This window comes from Pseudoliparis swirei, chromosome 1, assembly GCF_029220125.1.
Source record: "Pseudoliparis swirei isolate HS2019 ecotype Mariana Trench chromosome 1, NWPU_hadal_v1, whole genome shotgun sequence".
Classification (NCBI taxonomy): Eukaryota; Metazoa; Chordata; class Actinopteri; order Perciformes; family Liparidae; genus Pseudoliparis; species Pseudoliparis swirei.
In genome coordinates this window covers 15,355,737-15,376,975 of record NC_079388.1, presented here as the reverse complement: position 1 = coordinate 15,376,975, position 21,239 = coordinate 15,355,737, and the positions used below count along the sequence as shown (strand labels likewise).

Here is a 21,239-nt window from a genome sequence, read left to right as displayed (position 1 = left end):
ACAAGAAAAATGTATTAGATTTTGAAGTAATATATTTTTCTTCAAATATCCTTGCTCTATAGTTGCTGCTATAATGCATATTATAATTCTCATACTCTTGGATGCTTCATGTCTTTAACAGGCAATTAAAGACGTATGTCTCCATTGTTCCTCCAGTAGCTCAGTGAGACTGATGTATCAAAGATCATTACTGTGTGAACTTTTTCTAATTTGTCTTCTCTCTGGTTCTTTTCTGTTTTTGGGTCGTGCCTGATGGACCTGCCTTCGCCCGCTGCCTTCTCATATCGCCGTTGTCTTCTCACCGACCTGTCTGCCCGTCTCCATCCCAGCCGTAAGTACTCTATTATTTCAGCCTGCAAGGCCTCTGGGTTGTACCCATTCTACATCATATGCTCATATTAGATGTCGTTGTTCAACAACTAGCTTTCTTTCCATCTTTTTTGTTATAGTTGATGTCATGTGTAAAGACAGCTCAAATATATTAGTTGATTTTAAATTGTGCAATGTTCCCCTTTTGAAGTAATAATAATTTAGTAAAGTGGCAGCAGTAGTTTGACAAACACAAAGTAACAAAGTCCACTCCCTAGATTATTCTTGAGCTTTTAACCACATCTCTTCCAAACTGTTTACTCACTCCATGATACCAAGCTTAATAATAACTTTATTTATATAGCACCTTTAAAAACAATGTTTACAAAGTGCTCCAGAGTCAAAGCAAAACAAGTGGAATAGCAAGGAACCAATATTACATTTAAAAGTAGATATTAAAATAAAAATATTTTTAAATTAAAAAACAAATCAATTAAATACAGACAAACTAAATTAGGGGAATCATCGTTCTGCATAAAAAGACTAGATCACTTAAAAGCTGTTCTATAAAAATGGGTTTTAAGAAGTGATTTAAAAGAATTAAGGATGTGTTATTCCCCCACTAGATAATTGCCAGTCTTTTTTTGCCATGTGCATCCACTCAAAGTTTGACTAGTTCTGTCTTAACTTGCTCAGATATAAATCAGCTGGTTCTGCAGACGCAGTGTATTTATTTTGTTTTCGTGAAGTAAGTGGTGTTACAAGTGCCGTCTGAAATCTGAGCTCGCAAATGATACAAATCGACCACAACCTGAGCCGTGTTTTCCCGTATGTTTACTTTTGGTCCACAGCAACCAAAGAACCTGGAGGGTTATGTCGGCTTTGCAAATCTCCCCAACCAGGTTTACAGGAAATCTGTCAAGCGGGGATTTGAGTTCACGCTCATGGTTGTGGGTAAGTCATTCTCTCTCGTTACTTTTGGATCACCTTTTTGTTTCTCCTCAGTCTTTGTTCTCATACAGTTGATGCACAAGTGTGTCAAGCGGGGTTACGGTTTCGTACTCTGTTTGCTTAATCAAGCGTGAAGGTGTTTAAAATACACGGATATCCCTACTTCAAGTAAATCTCTGCCCGTGTTAGAACTTGTAGTTCCTACTGTACGTGTGTAGTCATGTGTTGCGCAACACTGGCTGACAGTGATGGCCGCTGGAAGCCGAACGCATCCGAGATGCTTTTGGTTGAGGAGGAGGAGGTGCACGTCAAACAAGAGTCCAGGAAAACGCATGTAACACCAACGCTTGCAATTCAGCAGTACAGGCAGCCCACTGCTTCTGTGTGTGTGTGAGTGCATTTCTATTACATTGTGATTGGGAGGTTTCCTGTCGTTCCATTCATGCAGCCGAAGTCGAAGCCTAAGCAGCTGATTGAAAAGGGAGACGCTCCTCTCTGCCGCGTGTTACCCGGCGTTACCCGGCGCTACCTGAGCAGGAAGTCGCGCTGAATGCCTGCGTGATGTCACATCCTGTCCCCTGGGTTCACGGCTATCAGCGCCTAAAGGGCCTGTCTCTATGGCAACCAGAGCACCCCCATTTCTTTCTGTCTTTGTTCAATGGAGTCGTGGAGTTTCCCCCTGCTGTGCAGTCTCAGGATGGAGGCTTTTATGTGTCCATTTTGTGTGAAGCGTATAATTAGAATAGCGGTGTAATTGGCAAAGTGCATGTGCGTTTCCTTATTGTTTAGGGGGGGGGGGTCGTGTTATATAACACATTTACTGACGGGGGACCCACCGGTTATGAAATTCAGACCTATATTTCAGAGAGACTGTTGTGTAGGAAGAGAATTTATCTGAACGGGTTACTTGTTATTGTAGTGCTTACTTTATGAGACATTACAGCATTAAAAGGACATTTAACATGAATGGGGTGGAAACCGTGCTACCCACACCCCCAGGAAAGTATGAACACAGCAGGAATGTATTTGTTTATGTTTCTACTGTCTTTAATATGGGCGTATGACACGCATACAACGAGTACACACCCAGTGGCCACCCATCGCATAACAAACTACAAGGCAAAGGGTCTGATGAAAGGGAATCTGTAAATAGTTTAATACTTAATGCACAGAGTAATTTACTTACTGCCTGAAGTCTCCTTTGCAAATGTTTGATTGGCCATCCTAACATTGTTTTTTGCCAAGTTCTCCAGTGTTATTAGAATATATTCCTGACCTCTGATTCTCTGCCCCGCCCCTTTTTGGACTTGTTTGCTTCTTCAACTGATCTCCCAGTTTTGACCTAGCCTGTTTCCAACCAAAGATGGTAATCTTTGTTACTCCTGTCTGAGTCGTGCTTTTGGGTCTACTCTAATAGCGTCGTGACATTATATAACCCAGTATATGTTTTTTACAATGCGTGTTCAGTGGGGTGATGGCTATTGTTACTCGTGACACGCGAAAGTGGGCCAGAGCCATTTGTTGGTCAAAGTCAATATTTGTCAGCGATTTGCTCGTTTGCAGGAGCTGACCTTGGTGTGAGCCGCTGCAGCGTTTGGTCGACAAAGAGTTAAATACGCTCTGCGGTATCCCGTTCGGTAAGGAATGCCCTCGCGTAAACAGAAAGAGGAGCTTTTAGGAGCAGGAGACGAAATCTGACACGAGAAGAAGGAAATTGACGCCTCTGCCAACAGATATACGTGCAGCGCTTTGGTCACGCTCTCGTGCCGTTAAACTTTTATTGTCTTCTGCCCCTTTTCGATGGGAAAGTCCCAGGCGTAAAACACCGAGCGGTGGAGAGAAGATGACTGCTTTTCGAGGGACGATGTCGACGGAGCAGAATTTCCCTTTTCGCAAACGACCGGAGCCCTTTTTTGTTTTATTAGCCCAGTGTCTTGGAGGCCCCATCAAACCAGTTCACCTAACGCTCACAAGCCAAATGTTTCCCGCTTCCCTTGCGCCCGCCTCTTGTGTGCAGTGGTAAGTCCCTTTTTGAAATTAACCCCCGTGGTTTGCACAGCTGCTGAAAATGTCCTTTAAAGGAAGCGTGTGCTGAGCGAGCAGCGAGCCGAGCAGCGAGCCGAGCAGCGAGCCTCGGTCGGAGAGCTCTTCCTCTGGCGCAGCAGTCGGGTTGCCCGGCTGTGACGACGGGGAGGTGTCTCCTTCTATTTATCCATGTGAAATCTGGCAGGTTTGAATGAAACCACGTCATGGCGAGGAAACGTCGTCCGTTCATTGGTCGACGGGACGTGCTGCACACTGGGCTCGTAGAAAAGAACAATCAATTAGCGGTCACTACATTAGCTATTTTAACTTGGTGTGGCTTCATGCTATATGTGGAAAATTAATAGATGTTCACATTCCAATTTTATTTTATTTTTTAAAATCCAAATAGAGAACCTAGTTGATTGTTTGAGGCATGATTTATTGTTTTCAGAAGACGCGGATGTTGGCGTCTCTCTGGTTCTCTCGAACAACAATTCGATGGGATTTTTCCCCTGGATTTTGGGATAAAATAAGATCTGTGACAAACACAAGTTCACGATGCGTACCCTTTTTGTTCTGAAAGATGATCTTCACAGATGCACAGCACTTAAACTCCATTGTCTCCAATTATGAGAATCATTACGTTATAAAAGTGATGCATTTGATATCGTAGAACAACATGTTGAAATCTGTGTATCTTGTGTTAATCGCAGACCGTATTCAGGCATCTCACCAAAAACCCATTCAATAATAAAACCTTTACACGCGCCCTGCAGCGTGTAAAGGTTTTATTACAGAGTTGTGCAAATGTTACAATTATTTCCGTTTTGTAAATCTGATGTTTTCCCTCTGACATTTTACGCGATCTTTAAAAGCAGAGGGGGAAAAAAGAGATAAAAACGTAATGGATAGACTCGGGCCGACATGTGAGGTTTGGGGAGCTTGGTGCACTGTGTCTGCTTCAATGGAACATCTGGCTTTTTACCTCCTTGTTGTTTTTAATTATATTTTTGAGTTCTCCCACTCAGGCCATTGAATATTATGAACTAGTGTTAAATTGTGGGGGAGGGTCAGTAAAAGACACGTATCCTCTGAGACTGCTTCAGTGTTTGAGACGGATTCATGACCCCGTCCCATCAAAACAAGCAGCCACAGCTCTGACCAAGCATGCTCAGCATCTCCACTGAACCCACCACAAGGGCTCTCTCTGGCTCTCTCTGGCTCGTCTCTAATTCAAGTTGACAGTTTTATTTCACGTGTTTCGCCCCGACAGTGGGCACAACAACCACAGCCCCCCCCCCCTGGTAGCCGTCGGCACTCGAGAGTTCTCCCTCCAAAGAAATGTTTACTGCCATCCTGCGTGTTTCATCCCCGACGAGCTATAACTGCCGAAATATTTCTGTTGGGATTGCAAGATAAATGTGGCGCTACCCTCTTGGGAAAATATTTATTACTCCGAGAGTGCGTCTCGTGAATGATCCTTTTGTGTGGCGCTCTCTTCACGCCCCCCCCCGGCTCGCGTAGCGTTGAGTGGGTGAGTTGTTGGCAGCGGCGGCCCACGTTGGCCCCGGCCACTTTTTAAAGGTCAGGCGCGGCTCTCTGGCTCCGGCCTCTTCTTGCACACTGAAGCTTTTGTTCGCCGGCTCCTTGTTGCCCTCCGCTCACCCCACGCTCACCCCGATCCCAACAGCCACACACCGGTGACGGTATTGGATTACAACAGGCTGTCCCTCTAGCTTCTCGCAGGCATGTTGAGATTTATTACAACTCTCTTTAAAAAATGTTTCACTTTTTCCGAGTGTTAAATTGACTTCATCGAGCTGCTTGTTTAGTGTGACTAACAGTCTTCCACCCCTACATGTTTAGATACAGTGATGGGAAACGGGAGCAAATGATCACACGTGCTGCAGACGGATGATTTAAATATTTTCTTCAGAAAGGACTTTAGCGACGATCAAAATGAATCTAGATTTATGTCTCTTCCCGATCGATCACTCGAGAGCAAATATGTGGACTGATTATTTGCTCTAGAGCAGGGGTCGGGAACCTGTGGCTCTTCCGGTGACGGCATATGGCTCCCAGACAATTTTGAGTAAATTTTTTTTTTTTAAAGATCTCCGCCCGCCACCCTGTAATTTTCTCTATCGCGCCAGATTACAACAGAAGTAATTTAAGGTCCTTTTCTTAAAGACGTCTTTGTTCTTCTATTAAACTAAATGTCTGTTATTGATCGTATCTACACACCAGCATGTCATTTCTGTCTTTACGTGTCGCGTTAACACTCCGATGCCGGCGTGTGCGCACATCGGGGCGAAGGAAAGAAAGTCACCTGCACCCCCCCCCCCTTATATGTTACAAATACTATATGGCTCTCAATGAAATATATTTGGCTTTTATGGCTCTCCCAGTCAAAAAGGTTCCTGACCCCTGCTCTAGAGTTAGCATGCCTGGCTCACTATCGTACTACCTAATGCTGGCCTCACTTCCAAAGCCTCGAGTATCTGATTACTTAACTACACTTCCGGAGTGCAGGAACACAACCACAGAATAAGCAAACGGCGCTGTCTATCTGGGCCAGCATTCCATGGTTTTAGACGGTTCGGTTGATAACAATGCATCGAACGGAGGTGCTAGATGTATTTTTTTTTAAAGAGTGGAAACAATGTGTCTGTCGGTTTGCTTCTTCTGTCGAGGATTTCTTTGAGAACAATGGAATCTGGGCTTCATTTCAGTTTCTACTCCTTTTTTGTCACAGTGAAACTTCACGATTACAGTTTGGGTTTGAAATCTTCCTTCCCCTCTCCTCCCTTCCCACGATTCTCTGATTAGATTCCTGTAATGCAGAGAGGAAAAGAATTTGGGAGGACAGAACTTCCACCCCGTCTGTCTCTTCCGTCGTCTCGTGTTAATGCTGGCCTGTTTAAAAAAAGAAAAGCGGGTTAAAGGGAGCCATTTCCTGTACTGTGAAGAGTCTTGAATCTAAAACATGTAAAGAATGTTTACAAAGGGAACGAGTGCGCAGGAAATGGAGCTGATACACATCTGGAGATTGTGTCACGTTGAGCCTCAGTCTGGCATGAAAAGGGGGATTAGAAAACAAGTCTGGTGTGAAGCGCACCTCCTCGAGTTCACTCCCACCCACTGACTCTGGCTCCGTCTTTTGTCTTCCAGGGGAATCCGGGCTGGGGAAGTCGACCCTGATCAACTCGCTCTTCCTCACAGATCTGTACTCCCCTGAATACCCGGGGCCTTCGCACAGAGTTAAAAAAACTGTACAGGTAAGTTTTTGTGGTTCAGGAATAGTCCGAACGTTACCTTCCTCTTCACTGAATCCATTGAACACATTGGATTTACCTTTTCTCCTGACATGACTCTGACACTGATTCAGTGTCTCAGCATGGCAGCCGTCCACCGAATAGTTTCTGACAGAGCTCCTCTTAGCTGTCGCCTCCCATGTGTTTGTGTGAGACGGGGAAAACCGGTTTATCTGCTTCAACAAGCGGAGCGTCTGCCAAATGTAAGGATGTGATATTTCAAATCGGGCAATGTAATGAGGTTGTTATTAGGTTTAAATCATATGACGCTTCCTTGGATTAAGTAGTAATGCTTTTAATGAAATACCCATTTGAACATGTGTTACACTACTCAAAATGAGTTGTGAGGTAGATAAAGATTCACATAGTCCTGTTTACAGAACATCGACCTCAAAGCAGGATTGGGGTATTCCTGTGATCATAATCTGCAGACCAAAGCAACAGACCACCGCATAACTGACTGTCAGTTTGTCTTGACTGACCAACACACACTTATTGATAAAATGGTAATCGCATCCGGGGTTTTAGGCAAAAAGGGCGTTCTGAATATGAGCCTTCTGCTGATATGAAAATCACATATGTGCCGTTTGATTAATAATCTCTTTTGTAAATCATTGTGTACTATGCTAGAGAGAGAGAGAGAGGCTCTGAGCTCTGAGTGGAAGGATCAGAGGAAGTTTAGTTTTTACACTTTGATTGATTGGAAACAGTAAACTGTGACGGGGAAAGCTGGTTTATACTGTGTGTGTGGATACATTCTGAGTGAGAGTCTCATGTGACTGGAAATACAGCGTAGAGAACAGCGTCGATGGTCAGCGGCCTTACCCTCGATTGGACTCGAGCACCTCTGTAAACGCGCTCTATTTACTTCTCTCTGCTCCACGAGGTTCGAGTGTAAACACGGACGTGAGCGCTGCATGTCGAGGCGTTGTGTCTCGTAAAAAGGGTAAACATCCCGGGCCGCAGCCTGCACACGGTGTCGTTGTCAGCTGTGGTATTTGAGTAATTGCTTTTCATTTTGGTGAAATACTTTATTCTATTCAGTTCTATTCAGTCTATTTTGTATAGCCCAATATTACAAATTTGCCTCAGAGCGCTTATACATACGACATCCGTCACCCAGGACCTCACATCGGATCAGGAAGAACTCCCAGAAAAACGTTATTGTCTCGTCACCGCCAGACAAATACTTTTTAATTTCAACATATTGCGAAAAAGAAGTTGTGTGTGTCATAAATGTATTTATTAGGTATGTTTGTCCTGGAAGATGATGAATGCCAGCCCATGGACTCATTCACGCATGCAGCACGACTCTCCAGCGATTGATTATTACTTCACACGGGCCCTGGCTGGATCCATGTGTGTTTTATAGACTTCCTCTGAAAGATGTCTGGCACCATTTTGTGAAACGCTGGCTAATGCATCGATGTCGTGTTTTAAAAGACTCACTCTGGACAAAGTGTAACCTTTTGTCCCTGGGGAAACGGTTGTGATTTCCTGTCCACCAATCAGGATTGAGCCATTTATAATGACTTCCTAATTGCCGATGTAGAGCACGGCAGCGTCCACTAATCACCGGGTTGAAGGTTCGATCCGCCGGATGAGGCTCGCTGTAAAGCGCTCTCCATCAAGGTAGAAAATGGCTGTAAAGTGCCGTCCATTAACTGATCGGAGCAATTTAGGAGCGTTAAACACGATGCCTAAGGGCCACATTAACAGGGTTCGTACGGTCATGGGGAACCTGGAACAGTCATGGAATTTTAAAATGGTCATTTCCAGGCCGGGAAAAGTCATGGAAAAAACTTTAATCATAAAAGTCATGGAAATTTGTTATCGCATGTTCATTTATGCAGAGTTTGAAATAATTAATGTTTTTTTTAAAAAAGAAAGATGCTCAAAATATAAGCCGGCGTACGCTCTCCTACGCCAAATGTTCTCCATGGTTCATGTTTATACTGAGATTTCAGTCTGGTCATGGAAGTTTGGTTTAAAGTCCTGGAAATCCATCGGTCAACGAGTCCGTCGTGTTACGGAGGAATACTTTGGAACCGTGTTCCGGGAGTTTTAGTGAAGCTGTAAAGAGCAATTTAACACCATTTGGTAACTTGAACACCCCCCCCCCCTCCCCCCTCCTCAAATCCCCAAAATGCAGATGCTGCATCTCAATGCAACCTCCGCTTTGCACGTTCGCCGTTATTCAGCCCACCAAAACGCGAGCGACGCCGACCGCGAGGATTACACCCCGAACCGGAGTCGTCGTAGCCCCTCGGAAAAGAGGAAAAGGGTTCGGCGGTTCCCTCGAATGGAGCCCGCATAGCTCCACTGAGCTTCCTTTTGAAGAGTGACAGTTGAGACTGTTGGCGTGAAGGGGCTCCAGCGGGGCGCCGCGCGAGTGCCGTGCGGCGTTCAGTAGCTGGGCCGCACGAGGAGGATCCTCCCTCCACCTGTTCCGTGTGATCTACTAATTCACTCTAAATCTCCTAATCCCTGGCGACACGCGAAGGGGCTCCGTCTGCTCTCCGCCCACTGCGTCAATTTGTTTACCTGCCTATTACGCCCAAGTTCAAAAGTTTAGAGGAGATTTAGTCTGTGTGTAGTCAACAGAAACACACACGAACGGAATGCTTTAGGATTCCTCAAGGTTTCCAGTCCCAAAGGAAGTCCGCTATAATGTATGCTTAAAATTAAATCTACATCATGCATATGTGTTATTGCTTGTTGTTATTTACACATGCAGGGACCCAGACGATGAATATGTAGACTTTCTTTCTCTCGGAACCAAAAACTAATTCCATTACTGTGGCCACTTTCTGTTTCACGTCTTGCCAAAGAAGTATTTGAAACTCACGAGGAAACGATGGGAACGGAGTCCAATTAATTTATTAAACGGAAGAAGAAAAAACTGCAAGATGAATGAGTGTTAACCGTTTCAGGTGATGCACCCCGTCGGATTAATCTGAGGCTCCATGAGGCGGGAGAGCAAACGGGGACAGGGATTTGCCAGCCAACTGTCCGATCGGCGCAATGCATGCTGGTTAGACTTGTGTCCGACTTGAAAAGATATTGAAATTCAAAAATGTGGTTTACAGGGTTCGTACGGTCATGGAAAACCTGGAAAAGTCATGGAATTTTAAAATGGTAATTTCCAGGCCTGGAAAAGTCATGGAAAAAACATAAATCATAAAAGTTTTGGAAAAGTCATGGAAATTTGTTATCACGTGTTCATTTACGCCCGAGTTTGAAATAATGAATATCTTTTTTTATAGAAAGATGCTCAAAATACAAGCCGGCGTACGCTCTCAATACGCAACATGTTCTACATTTTTCATGTTTTTACAGAGATTTCAGTTTGGTAATGGAAATTTGGTTTAAAGTCCTGGAAATCCATCGGTCAAAATGTGTAAGAACCCTGGGTTTAATAAAAGACGGTGAAATACATCCTTAGGTTTAATAAGAGTTGTTGAAGATGGTTCTCTTCAGGAGCCACGGAGACCCAGAACCATCCAGTTCCGGTCGCTTTCATTTGAACCCGAGAAATAACATTGACTGTCATTCAGAAGGTCTTTAAAGGTAAAAGGGTCAGTTGAGTCGTGTCTGGTTAGCCTAGCAGCCCCAGAGGTCAGAGGTCAGTTTAAAGACGGTCAGACTGTGACGGATGCTGCTAAGTGGTGGGTGGGAGTCACGGGGGTGAGGGTCTGCTCTGCTGGGGTCCTGCTCACCGAGACCGTGAAGGCAAACGGTGAGCAGACGCCACAAGGATGGCCGACCGTCGCTCAGCGGGCGGAGAGAGGAAGCATCTGAGCCGTTGTGTTATTTCAAGAGACGCTCTGGTTCCGTTGTGAGAACCCGGCTCTGCCGTGTCACCGCCGTGCGGTGCAGCGACGGCGCCGCCCCGCTGGCATTCTGCGGCGCTCCTTAAGTGTCAGTAGCAGCTCTGTTAAACCCCGAATGTGGCAAAAGAATTCCACAGTCCAGCCGCCCCGTCGCTCGGCACTCGCAGAGTTCTCACGAGCCGACGACTCGAGACGCAGAAGATGTCCCGAGTCGGACCGAAATCAAAGGTGATGCGTGGCGACGTGTTTTCGGGAGCGGCGCCATGTCGACGTTCGCCTGCCGAATGCTGCGCGTTTCATCTGTGATCTTTGTTTGTTTATTTTATTCAGTCAATCAAATCAAATGCAATACAATATTATTCTATATAATATACAAAAGAGACTGAAAAGGTATAGGTAGAAGCAAAAGATGCTTATATATTCCTATCCTGAATTGAAATCAAAATAAATCATAAAACTGTATATAAATAAAGAAAAAACAACAAACAAAATATATTTATACATACTACCACATCTTCCATGTAAATCAGTTTTTAATCGCATTCATAACTCTCAAGAATTGTTTTATGAATAATTCCCTTGAAAACCAAAAAGGAGTTCACCATTCTTACATCCATTTCAACACTATTCCATAATTGGACTCTTACAACAGAACAGAATGTGACGTGAGAGCCGGTCTGGTTCAGATCGGCTGGTTTTTAAATCAAAGTTTGTCTGCTCCTCACGAGTTCTGCCTCCTCAAAGCTCTTCTGATGTTGTTCGACTCGCCGCCGCCCAACGCTCGGATCGCACGCCGAGCGGTTCGCTAAAGAGTTCAAGGCTCACCGTGGCTAATTGTTTTTGCAGAGCGGTCTCAGTTCTGCTCTCTTGTCTGTGTTTAAGTACATTGAATAAGTAAATAACTAGGACATGTTTCACGTGAAACAGTATTTGATTATTTTATGTACTCACTTTTGTGTCCAGAGTCTCTTCAAGATACGTGTTAAATTACGTAATTAATTATTTCAATCAAACTTTTATTACAGACTCAAGGTCCAGATAGTACAAAACATTAAAATATAATAAAATACAATCACAAGTAAAAAACAAATGTTATGTGTGTTATCATGTAACTTATGATACACGATTAACTCCAGTTGTAAATGCATTATAAACAATATGTTGGCCTCGCCATTGATATCATTTTTACTCTTCTTACAAGACATTTAAAATTTTTAGATGCATTTACTAAGTTTCACAGGTTTACAAAAGGTGGCTTTGCAATTATTACGCAACATTATTTCACAAATTAAAACACTTGACTCATTTGCGTTTCCACGGGCGAGAGATGGCAGTTTTAATCATAAGAGTTAACCACAGATCCAGGATCAGTGTCATCCTTCAGAATTCAATCATTTCAATCACACCATCTGTGTAAATCAGTAACTTTGGAGGAGTTAAAGTCCTCTTCGTACCCCGTTGGGAATCACGTTGGCTCTCTGAGTTATTCATAATTTATATTTTTAACATCCAGGCGTCGCCCGTCAGATAATAATTAAAGGCACAGAATCTTGACTGATTAGTGCGTCCGTGGTTGGTCTGTGCAGGTGGAACAGTCCAAGGTTCTGGTCAAGGAAGGCGGCGTGCAGCTCCTGCTCACCATCGTGGACACCCCCGGCTTCGGCGACGCCGTGGACAACAGTAACTGGTGAGCTCGGCCGTCCGCCATCGGCTCATTTATATCACCGTCGCCGTACCTGATTTTGATTCGTGGTCCTCAGCTGGCAGCCGGTCATCGACTACATCGACAGCAAGTTTGAGGATTACCTCAACGCAGAGTCCCGGGTCAACCGGCGGCTGATGCCGGACAGCCGAGTGCTGTGCTGCCTGTACTTCATCGCTCCGTCCGGACACGGGTAACATATGTCGAATAGGCGTATGTGAAATGTCCGCCACCAGGGGTCTTTGCGTCTGTTCACTGTACTCGGCTCTGCAGTCAGCTGTGTTGAATTGGGCGGTTAAATAGGATTATGTGTAAAACTGGAATAAAAGAGCAAGAATGTAGGACCGACGACGGCGCAGTGAAGCGGCGCTTAAAGGGCTGTATGTCATCTTCCATGTGAAGGGCTGTAAAAACAACGTTCCAAACGGGTCTGGCTCTCGGAGCCATAAATTACATGTTTTATATAAGCACAATAATAAATCTGTTTTTTTCGTTTTGAAACGGTGATGGCATAAAATATGACCACGGACATTTAAACCTTCATTTAAAAATAAAAAAACGGTTTAATAAAAGGTGGATTGAGAATTTTCAGAGTCCCAAACGCTCAGATTTACGACGCCGTCTGGTCAATCCAGATGTGCAGTTTGAGGTCAGCCAACCTGAAACATGGCGTGTGTGTGAGAACCTCACCCAGCCCCGCAGCGCCATGACACGGCCTCTTTTCTTTGCTCCTTCCTCAGACTGAAGCCTCTTGATATAGAGTTCATGAAGAGGTTACACGAGAAGGTGAACATCATCCCCCTCATCGCCAAAGCCGACACGATGACCCCGGAGGAGTGTCAGCTGTTCAAAAAGCAGGTGTGTGTGCCACTTCTGAGAGTTTGTGTTTATGGCCCCCGAACAACAAGTCCTGTTTATTTATTATCCATCACAAGCCCAATACAGGAAGTACAAGTCACACATTAATGCCGGTGTTGAAGTATTTCAGTGTACACATCACACTGTATTCATGTGTGTGTGTGTGTAATAAACGGGTAGGTTCCTCCTCTTGTGCGTATTGACCCGCCTCCAGTGTGACTATCGATGTTTGTGGACCCGTTTGTCCCACATACAGCTCGCTCACCATCACTGTTTCCACCCCCCCTCCCCCCCCCCCCTTTCCTCTCCGCTGTGTGCAGATCATGAAAGAAATCCATGACCACAAGATCCGGGTCTACGAGTTCCCAGAGACGGATGACGAGGAGGAGATGAAGATGGTCAAGAGGATCAAGGTACGCATGTTCTTCTAAAGACACGCTCCTTGACACTTTAATTAGAATTGCGTTGAGGTTGTTTTTTTGTAAGTTTCACTGAACCGTTTTAAACGCCGAGTGTTTTTTATATGTATGTCATACACACGTCGTCTCTGTGTGTAATGCACATCCTCCGGTGTATTTTTAGCCAATGTGCATGAGCTATGCAACAGTTGTTTCTCCTCCCTCCTCTCCTGCAGGATCGCTTACCCTTGGCGGTGGTCGGTAGTAACACCATTATCGAGGTCAACGGAAAGCGAGTGCGCGGGAGGCAGTACCCCTGGGGCGTGGCTGAAGGTGAGGGGTCGAAGGTCCCATCAGCTGATCGCTGGCCGTACATTGATCCACTATATGGAGTCTCTCTCTCTCTCTCTCTCTCTCTCTCTCTCTCTCTCTCTCTCTCTCTCTCTCTCTCTCTCTCTCTCTCTCTCTCTCTCTCTCTCTCTCTCTCTCTTGAACACAAATGGAAACGCACCAATATTTCCACTGTTGGGTTATTGAGCGGACATCATGCGTCGATGGATTGCAAAGCGGTAACACAATCCATGTGCACACACAGGTGTGCTCCATCGAACACATTTTGCCTAAGAAGCATTTATTTACGCTTGCATAGGATTTAAACTTTAATTAAGAGAACTGCATTCAAAAACAAGGATACAAAAAAAAGTTAAGATATGAAATGGGGTCAATCATGACGGGTGTTATGTTCATATTAAAAGGAGGAGAAGATGCACATTTATTGCATGTACCTTCAAAGATAAAATTGTCTGCACGCCTCCCTCTATTTTCAAAAGAAAACTATCGTTGCAATTTAATTTCAATTTACTTCTGATTTCAGAGCCATACTAGTTTATTTAGTTGGCACTTCCTTCTGTGGAAGCGTGTTTAAAGCAGCTGTATCTCTTGCTTGAATCCTCATCGGGGCATTCTATGAAAAAGAAAACATTTTTCCCACCAGTGGGGAAACTAGAGGCCTTTTCTGTCTCTTTAGCACAGGATGCGAGACCCGCGCTTGACCTGCCACAGGATGTAGCCGTCTCATTGTGGTCAGGCGTATGAAGCATGGCTACATATGAAGGGATGAGCGCGCGCAGCCGCAGTGGGGACGTCGCGGAGGTATTCGCTGCAGCGGCGGTGAAGTGGAAAATTGTCGTCTCAGAAAAACAAATGATTAACGGCTTGAGCGCCGAGTACAGTACAGCCTCGTGGATGACTTGTGGGAGTGCTCCATGAAACTGCTCTGCCGCCTGTGATGCTTGAGTTCTGGAATACCCGAAATGTTTTGGAGAAAAAAAGAAAGAGGGCAAGGGCCCTGAGAAGCTATGCAAGTCACTCCACCACAGCAGTCCAGAGAAACCCCCAGAGGACTGTGGTGAGTTGTACTGTAGGAGGGACACAACAAGTGTGTGTGATGCCACCTGCTGATGGGTTCAGGTACTACAGCCATCTGGTAGTGCCACGACAGGGCCTTGAAATGCTTGTTTGAGTCTTGAGAGGAAAAAATGTGCTGTTAAAACCAACAAAATAAGCAGTAAAAAGGATATCCGTGAGTAAAAGATAGAACCGGACACATAAATAAATAATCGTGATGATGAAATAAATTAAGTCCCTAAGTATAAAGAGCTTATGAGGATATTAGGTAATGTTGCAAAGTCGAGGTAATTCAAATGAGATGTTTTTCTGAACATATTATACATGTTAGAAACGTATCTCTAGTGCACGAGCTTCTCAGATGGCTCCAAGGAGAGCAAACATCAGGCCAACATCTGTGGAATTACAAACTGATCCTTGATGAGCCTCAAAGGGAACTCCTCCAGGCACCTCCCCTTCGTTGACCTCCAGAGCCACAGCGCCCAGCGGGGTTTCCTCCCAACTCATCCTGAAAAGCCAATACATGGTTAATGTGTTTGAGTTTAATTTGATTAATCATCAAGGTGAAAGAAATCCTCATCATTACATCACTGGTTTCAGATTTTTACATAGTAAAAGCAATATAAGAGAGCAAACGTGGGAGCTGAATAAAGACATATGGGGCCATAATTTAGTGTGTATTAATTCAGCAACATCTAAAACATTTTTAGACAAACGAAGAGAAGAAGATTATTTAAAGTTATTCATACCCACAATGTGTCCTTCAATATAATCTAGGGAGAGTTCCAGTCCGGGTTTCCTCTTACTACCAATGTTGGGCTCGAATATCTGAAAGTTATCTTTTCACACATACCCTTTCTTTCCTTTTTTATGCTTGGTCATTATCAAGTCCACTTTGATCATCTAAAAGCCTCATTTGATATTTGTGAAACTGAACTGAAAATAATAAGAATTCCTCAAATTTTGCATCTCATTGAAAATGAATTCAATAAGGATGTCCCCGTGTAATGAGCAGCTGTTACCAACGGGCACTTTTGATTTTATGTTTTATCCCCTAAAATAGTTTCCTTGTGTTCTCACCTGTTCTAATCGTGTCTCCGTCTGTCTCTTCCAGTGGATAATGGCGAGCACTGCGACTTCACAATCCTCCGGAACATGCTCATCAGGTGAGCGGGAACCTCTTCGGCACGGGCGGCGCTAGAATCCGTCTGTTTTGCTTTGTTCTACGGTCAGAAAACCATGGAGACGGTTCAGCTTGTCCACGTTACCGCCACCTGGCCAGGACTTCTGATCAGAGATGTAGCACAGTGCAAAACTTAAAGCGTAATGTTGAAATATCAAGAGGACGTTGGGGCGACAGAAAAATGTACTTGCTAACCACTGATCCACAATCCGGGGGGGGGTTGGCAGTTCAATCCCCTCCCTAGTCAATGTGTCCTTGAGCAAGACATTTAACCCTGAATTGTTCCCCGGAGCTGTGTCTACGGGTATTGATGTAACATGTCTTTGAGTACCTTTTTAAAAAGTGCTACATAAATTTAATGGATTATTATTAAGTTCACTAAAATCTAGTTGCTGCTTCTTGTGAGACGACATGTGTTTATTTGCTTCCCTCTCGTTGCTTGGCAGGACCCACATGCAGGACCTGAAGGACGTCACCAACAACGTGCACTACGAGAATTACCGAAGCGGGAAGCTCGCCGCGGTCACCTACACCGGCGGGGACGGCAACAAGAGCAAGGGGCAGCTGACCAAGTAAGCCCACCGGAGGAACGGAGACCTCGAGGTCTGCTGCAAAGCGACGTCCACGGGGCCACGCTGCTGATTGGCTGCCCGCGAAGGGAAGGGTCTGCAGCGACTGACCTGCAGATTAACTGCCCCGCCCACTAACTGCCCCCTAACTGTTTTGGTTTGACTGAACTAACTGAGGCGCCATCTGACTCCTAATCCCCCGGCAGCCTCTCACCAGCTGACGCATGGTTCACGGCGGCATGCTAAGTGTCTGTGCATCTGTTTGTTTTTAGAGCTGAGACGTCTGGCGACATGTAAGTGTTCCTCGACTTCTTCAAATCTCGCTCCGAAGAATGCTTTTTCACTTTGATCCATTTAAAAAAAAAAATCCCTTAGTCTCCTTCTTTGATTAAAAAAAAAATGTTTTTTCTCTCGCCTGCAACAACCCTTTGAAATGCTTTAAACTGTTTGAATGAAACCACCAGAATTAAGTTACATTTATTTTAGTGATTCTGTTTGGCTTCATATCACAAAGGTCATATCTTATGGGTTTCCTACATCGCGTCTAATAAATCCAATCACCGTCATGCTCTGAAGCATCCGTCACCTGGCTTGCCTTCTTGCTTTGCGGATTCCTTACTCATTCCTCATTAATCAATGTTAATTATTAATAACTTAACACTATACAACTAATGGCTAATTGATCTTCTTGTATAGTCATCAAAATGTGTAAGAAAACTTTCTTTGCATTTAGGTTTTATAATTGAAAAATATTTTCACAAGCCTCTATTTACATTCACTGTTACCATATTAGTCACGTTTTAACCCTCCTGTTACCTTTATATTTACTAACATATTTTACCCTCGGGGTCAATTTGACCCCAGCAATTAAAACCTCCAGAAAATTATTAGAATTAATATTGTTTCCCAAGTTTAAGTGTGAGGTACTTTATGTTTGTTTGTTGACTACCTAAATAGCCCTTTAAATATATAAAAAAGTTGATATTTCTGATATGTTTAACACAGTGAAAAACAGCCTGGGCTCAAATTGACCACAAAGAACACCGACATTAAACATTGAATGGGGTCAAATTGACCCTAAAGGTAACAGGAGGGTTAAAACAACAAAGCAAGCAGGCAAGCCGCGGCTCTCCTCCTCTGATCCCGCCTCTTCTCCTTTGCGTCACTCTGCAGTCAGAAAGGCTTCTTTTTTTTTTTCACGGAGGGTGGTTCACAATGTCCAGCGGTGTGTTCACCCACCTGCCGCTGTGTGTGACGACCGGCTCGTGTCTCCAGGAGTCCTCTAGCCCAGATGGAGGAGGAGCGGCGGGACCACGTGTCCAAGATGAAGAAGATGGAACAGGAAATGGAACAAGTGTTTGAGATGAAGGTGAAGGAGAAGCTGCAGAAGCTCCGGGACTCTGAGGCTGAGGTAAACTCATGTTTTTTTTAATAAAAATTCTATCCTTTTGAGTGTTTTCCTCTTTCTTTTTTTTTAATTGATGCTCGGGTCACCTCTTGACCACGTGTCCGTGTCCCCCGCAGCTCCAGAGGCGTCACGAGCAAATGAAGAAGAACCTGGAGGCCCAGCACCGAGAGCTGGACGAGCGGCGCCGCCAGCACGAGGACGAGAAGGGCAGCTGGGAGGGCCAGCAGCGGATCCTGGAGCAGCAGAAGCTCGACGCCTCCAAGTAAACACACCGCCGCACACCATGATCAACGAGGGTTGAAGGGGGGAGGAGCTTAACTTGAGTATGAACACGGCTGAAGACTTTAAAGGAAAACTTCACGGTTATCTGGGCACCAAGAACCAGAAAACAGCTGAAATTGTCAATTTACAAACTAAAATCTATATTTTCAGGTGTTTACAGAGAAATGATTTGTGCAACTAAAACTTCTGTTGGCAAGCAAAGTGTTTCTTGATGCTCGATTTACATGAACTATAATCCGACGGATTAAAACGATGTATCGTAGACGGTTATCTCCCGTTAAGTGATTGTGTCAGAGTGAGATTTGCGTGTCAGTAAATGAGGGTCCGTCCCCGCGGTGCTTCAGGATGAAGGTTGTACTCTGTGTGCTTGACCGCTCTTCTACTCTCTGGTTTCCACAGGACCTTGGAAAAGAACAAAAAGAAGAAGATATTTTAGGACCTTCCTGATGTTAGTGTTGTTGTTGTTTCCAACCTGCCAGCTGTGATAGTCAGAGCATCTGTCCATCAACTACATCCACTGTTGGACCACATTACTGTGTAATACCCGTGTGAAACCCCAGGGGGCAGTATTGTCTGGACTCTGAGTTTCAACAATCGTTCTCCTCCTCATGTTCCTCCTCAAATAACTGTAATAATCTCTAATACAGAACCAGGGTGCAGTCCTGTTTGGGGTCACTGCTCACCAAAAAACAAGCATATTCACACACAAAACACAACTTGTGATCTTACTTAACGACAAACACGACAAACACTTCAGTCTTTCGTTCTTTCCTCTTCTCCGGGGACGTGTGATACTGTGCTTCGTCCTTTTTTTAATGCCAAAAACCCACCCAAGAGGTCGGCCTTGCCCTTCCCGGCCCCTGGCAGACGGCGCGGGGCTGCGGCTCGCCTCGGGCCCTGTTTTTATTCAATATTTTTATGTATCTTTGGACTCTCATATTTAGGTATTGCATTTAAATTCCTCCCCCAGCGGTGCGCTCCTCCGTCTCCCGCCTTGTAAATTGTATAACTATGAACCGAAAGTGTTCCACTTCAAGCATTTGTAATGTATTCTTACTTTTTTTCTTTTTTGAAATGTTTCTTTTTTTTCTCATTTCCTATCTGCGTGGTAGAGAAATTGTTAATTTTTCCATCCTCGCTCCTGGAAACCAAACGCGTATTCTTGACTTCACTCATGCTGAGTGTAACGACGTCTAGAAACGGCTCTCGGAGGCTTTTAACGGGGATTTATTTGACCTTCTTGTGCCGATTTTCTATTTTAACAAATAATTTTCCGATAGAAACAAGTGTTTCCGGGGGGGGGGGGGGTTCTGGAAAGCGTGTGCACATTTAGCACCATTCGTGTTCTGCATCTGTAATTTGTAATGTCTTGTTTTTATTGTAAAAAGTCGCATAATAAAATTGTGATGGAAAAGAAAAGATGAACGTGACGACATATTTTCAAAGAATTATACAAATATTACACTAATGTGTTATCAGCTTGGGCTTAATATCTCTGCTATGAATATCAGAGCGTAGAGATTAACTATAGACCGTCTGCTATTCATAGCCACGAATTATCCACCGTGACTATGAATAACTCATTTTTTTATGATTTATAAATCGATCTATAAATAACAAATCGGTTTCAATAAACGGAACGTTGCTATTCTTAGCAGAATGTTTCGTTTAATAACGGAGCTCTGTGACGAGTCCTAATTATGAGATGGTATCTCAAGACTCAGGATCTTACATTATTGTCCCTAGAGTACACAAATGATGTTGAGCCTTCATTTTCCTTAGCGATGTTTTTTTTTTTTTTTAAAGGGCTCACGTTAATTATGTATTTCTCAAATTAAATGAGTCGATGAACCTCTTCACATGTTGTGTTTACAGTGGCAGCTCGGGGTCTTCCTGAGCCTTTTTGATCAGCCTTATCTCGTCTCTCTGGACTTTAACCCCACCCAGATGTTTTCTCTCTTGATGCACTTAAACGCCTCGTTTGCTCCGAGTGAAGGATTGGCCCTCGGCTCGTGTTGCCGTAGCCTCTCACCTACTGAAGGCGTCTCCTGCCACGCGAGGCCGATGAGGCGTCATCAGGAGCAGAGGTCACCTGAGTCGCTGAGCTGATAGCTTCCACTTGGCACCGATGACACTCTTTAGTGCAGAGTAAGCTTGTTTAATCTGATATTTTAATGGATTGTTGAGTAGCTTTAAGGGTTCTTGCACTGAAGGGATTAAGATATTTTGAGGTGGGCCTTGTGAGGGGTTCCTTGAGTTAATCCAGAGGTCCTTAAATGGTCAACGGTGGAGTTGAAAGGGTCCTGAGTACTATTAGGGGTCTTCTGAAGAAGTTCCTTGGACTCTTTGGTGCATTTTAAAGAGAAAACATCACTTTTTAATGTGAATGCCCAGTCAGTGTTCACACACACACCGCAGTATTGGTTCTACTCTTACTAAATGTAGACGTTTGAAGGGATGATTATCGAGGACTAAATTAAAATAAATAAACTATCTTCAATGTCATTCATACAAAACATCATTAAAAAGTGATTATTGCTTATGATTAGCATATTTCCATTCTTGACATAACAAATGGAGGTATCAGGTCTCACCCTCCAGGCTGTCTTCATTGTTCGGCTGTAGAAATCCCTGCTGATATTCCCAGGAACTGTGTTGCCAGGAAACCCCTCGGGTCCAGGTCGACGACACGGTGACACATCAACCTGCTTCACGTACAAATAAAATGAGTTTTATTTTAAGATCAAAACCGGCGTTGGTTTCATTTACTGACGTCATCTTAAAATGTCTTTATCCAAACAAAAGCTGCACCCTTTGGACTCCCAGCTGTTATTTGGGGTCACACACACACACACACACACACGTGGTGCCGTACTGCAGCATCACGCCACGGCCTCTCGCCACTGCTTCAGCCCCCTCTTCTCTCCGATTGGCCGGCTTGTCCTCTCGGGTCACAAGGTGAAAAGCACTCTGGGCCAATCAGAGGCTCAGACTAAAACG

At 44.4% G+C, this 21,239-nt stretch overlaps 1 protein-coding gene and 2 long non-coding RNA genes across 4 annotated transcripts; 1 reads left to right on the top strand and 2 right to left on the bottom strand.

Moving 5' to 3' along the window:
* Positions 1-244: 244 nt before the first annotated feature.
* Positions 245-19,660, top strand: LOC130198025 (septin-7-like). 2 transcript variants are annotated; one of them, XM_056421105.1, is made up of 14 exons: positions 245-331; positions 1,161-1,263; positions 6,457-6,563; positions 12,019-12,119; positions 12,193-12,327; positions 12,875-12,992; positions 13,313-13,405; positions 13,627-13,723; positions 15,912-15,963; positions 16,427-16,552; positions 16,822-16,842; positions 17,825-17,960; positions 18,074-18,219; positions 18,639-19,660. In XM_056421105.1, the coding sequence occupies exons 2-14, from the start codon at positions 1,254-1,256 to the stop codon at positions 18,673-18,675; spliced, it is 1,179 nt and encodes a 392-aa protein (XP_056277080.1). In that variant the 5' UTR covers positions 245-331; positions 1,161-1,253; the 3' UTR covers positions 18,676-19,660. The 2 variants fall into 2 exon arrangements, with proteins under 2 accessions (XP_056277080.1, XP_056277158.1); XM_056421183.1 differs by lacking the exon at positions 16,822-16,842.
* Positions 14,037-15,967, bottom strand: LOC130198194 (uncharacterized). Its single transcript, XR_008832580.1, has 2 exons — positions 15,878-15,967; positions 14,037-15,305 (listed from the first exon to the last, which is right to left on the bottom strand). It is a non-coding gene; the product is annotated as an uncharacterized LOC130198194 (long non-coding RNA).
* On the bottom strand, positions 18,351-21,062 carry LOC130198155 (uncharacterized). Its single transcript, XR_008832575.1, has 2 exons — positions 20,834-21,062; positions 18,351-18,641 (listed from the first exon to the last, which is right to left on the bottom strand). It is a non-coding gene; the product is annotated as an uncharacterized LOC130198155 (long non-coding RNA).
* Positions 21,063-21,239: the final 177 nt, after the last annotated feature.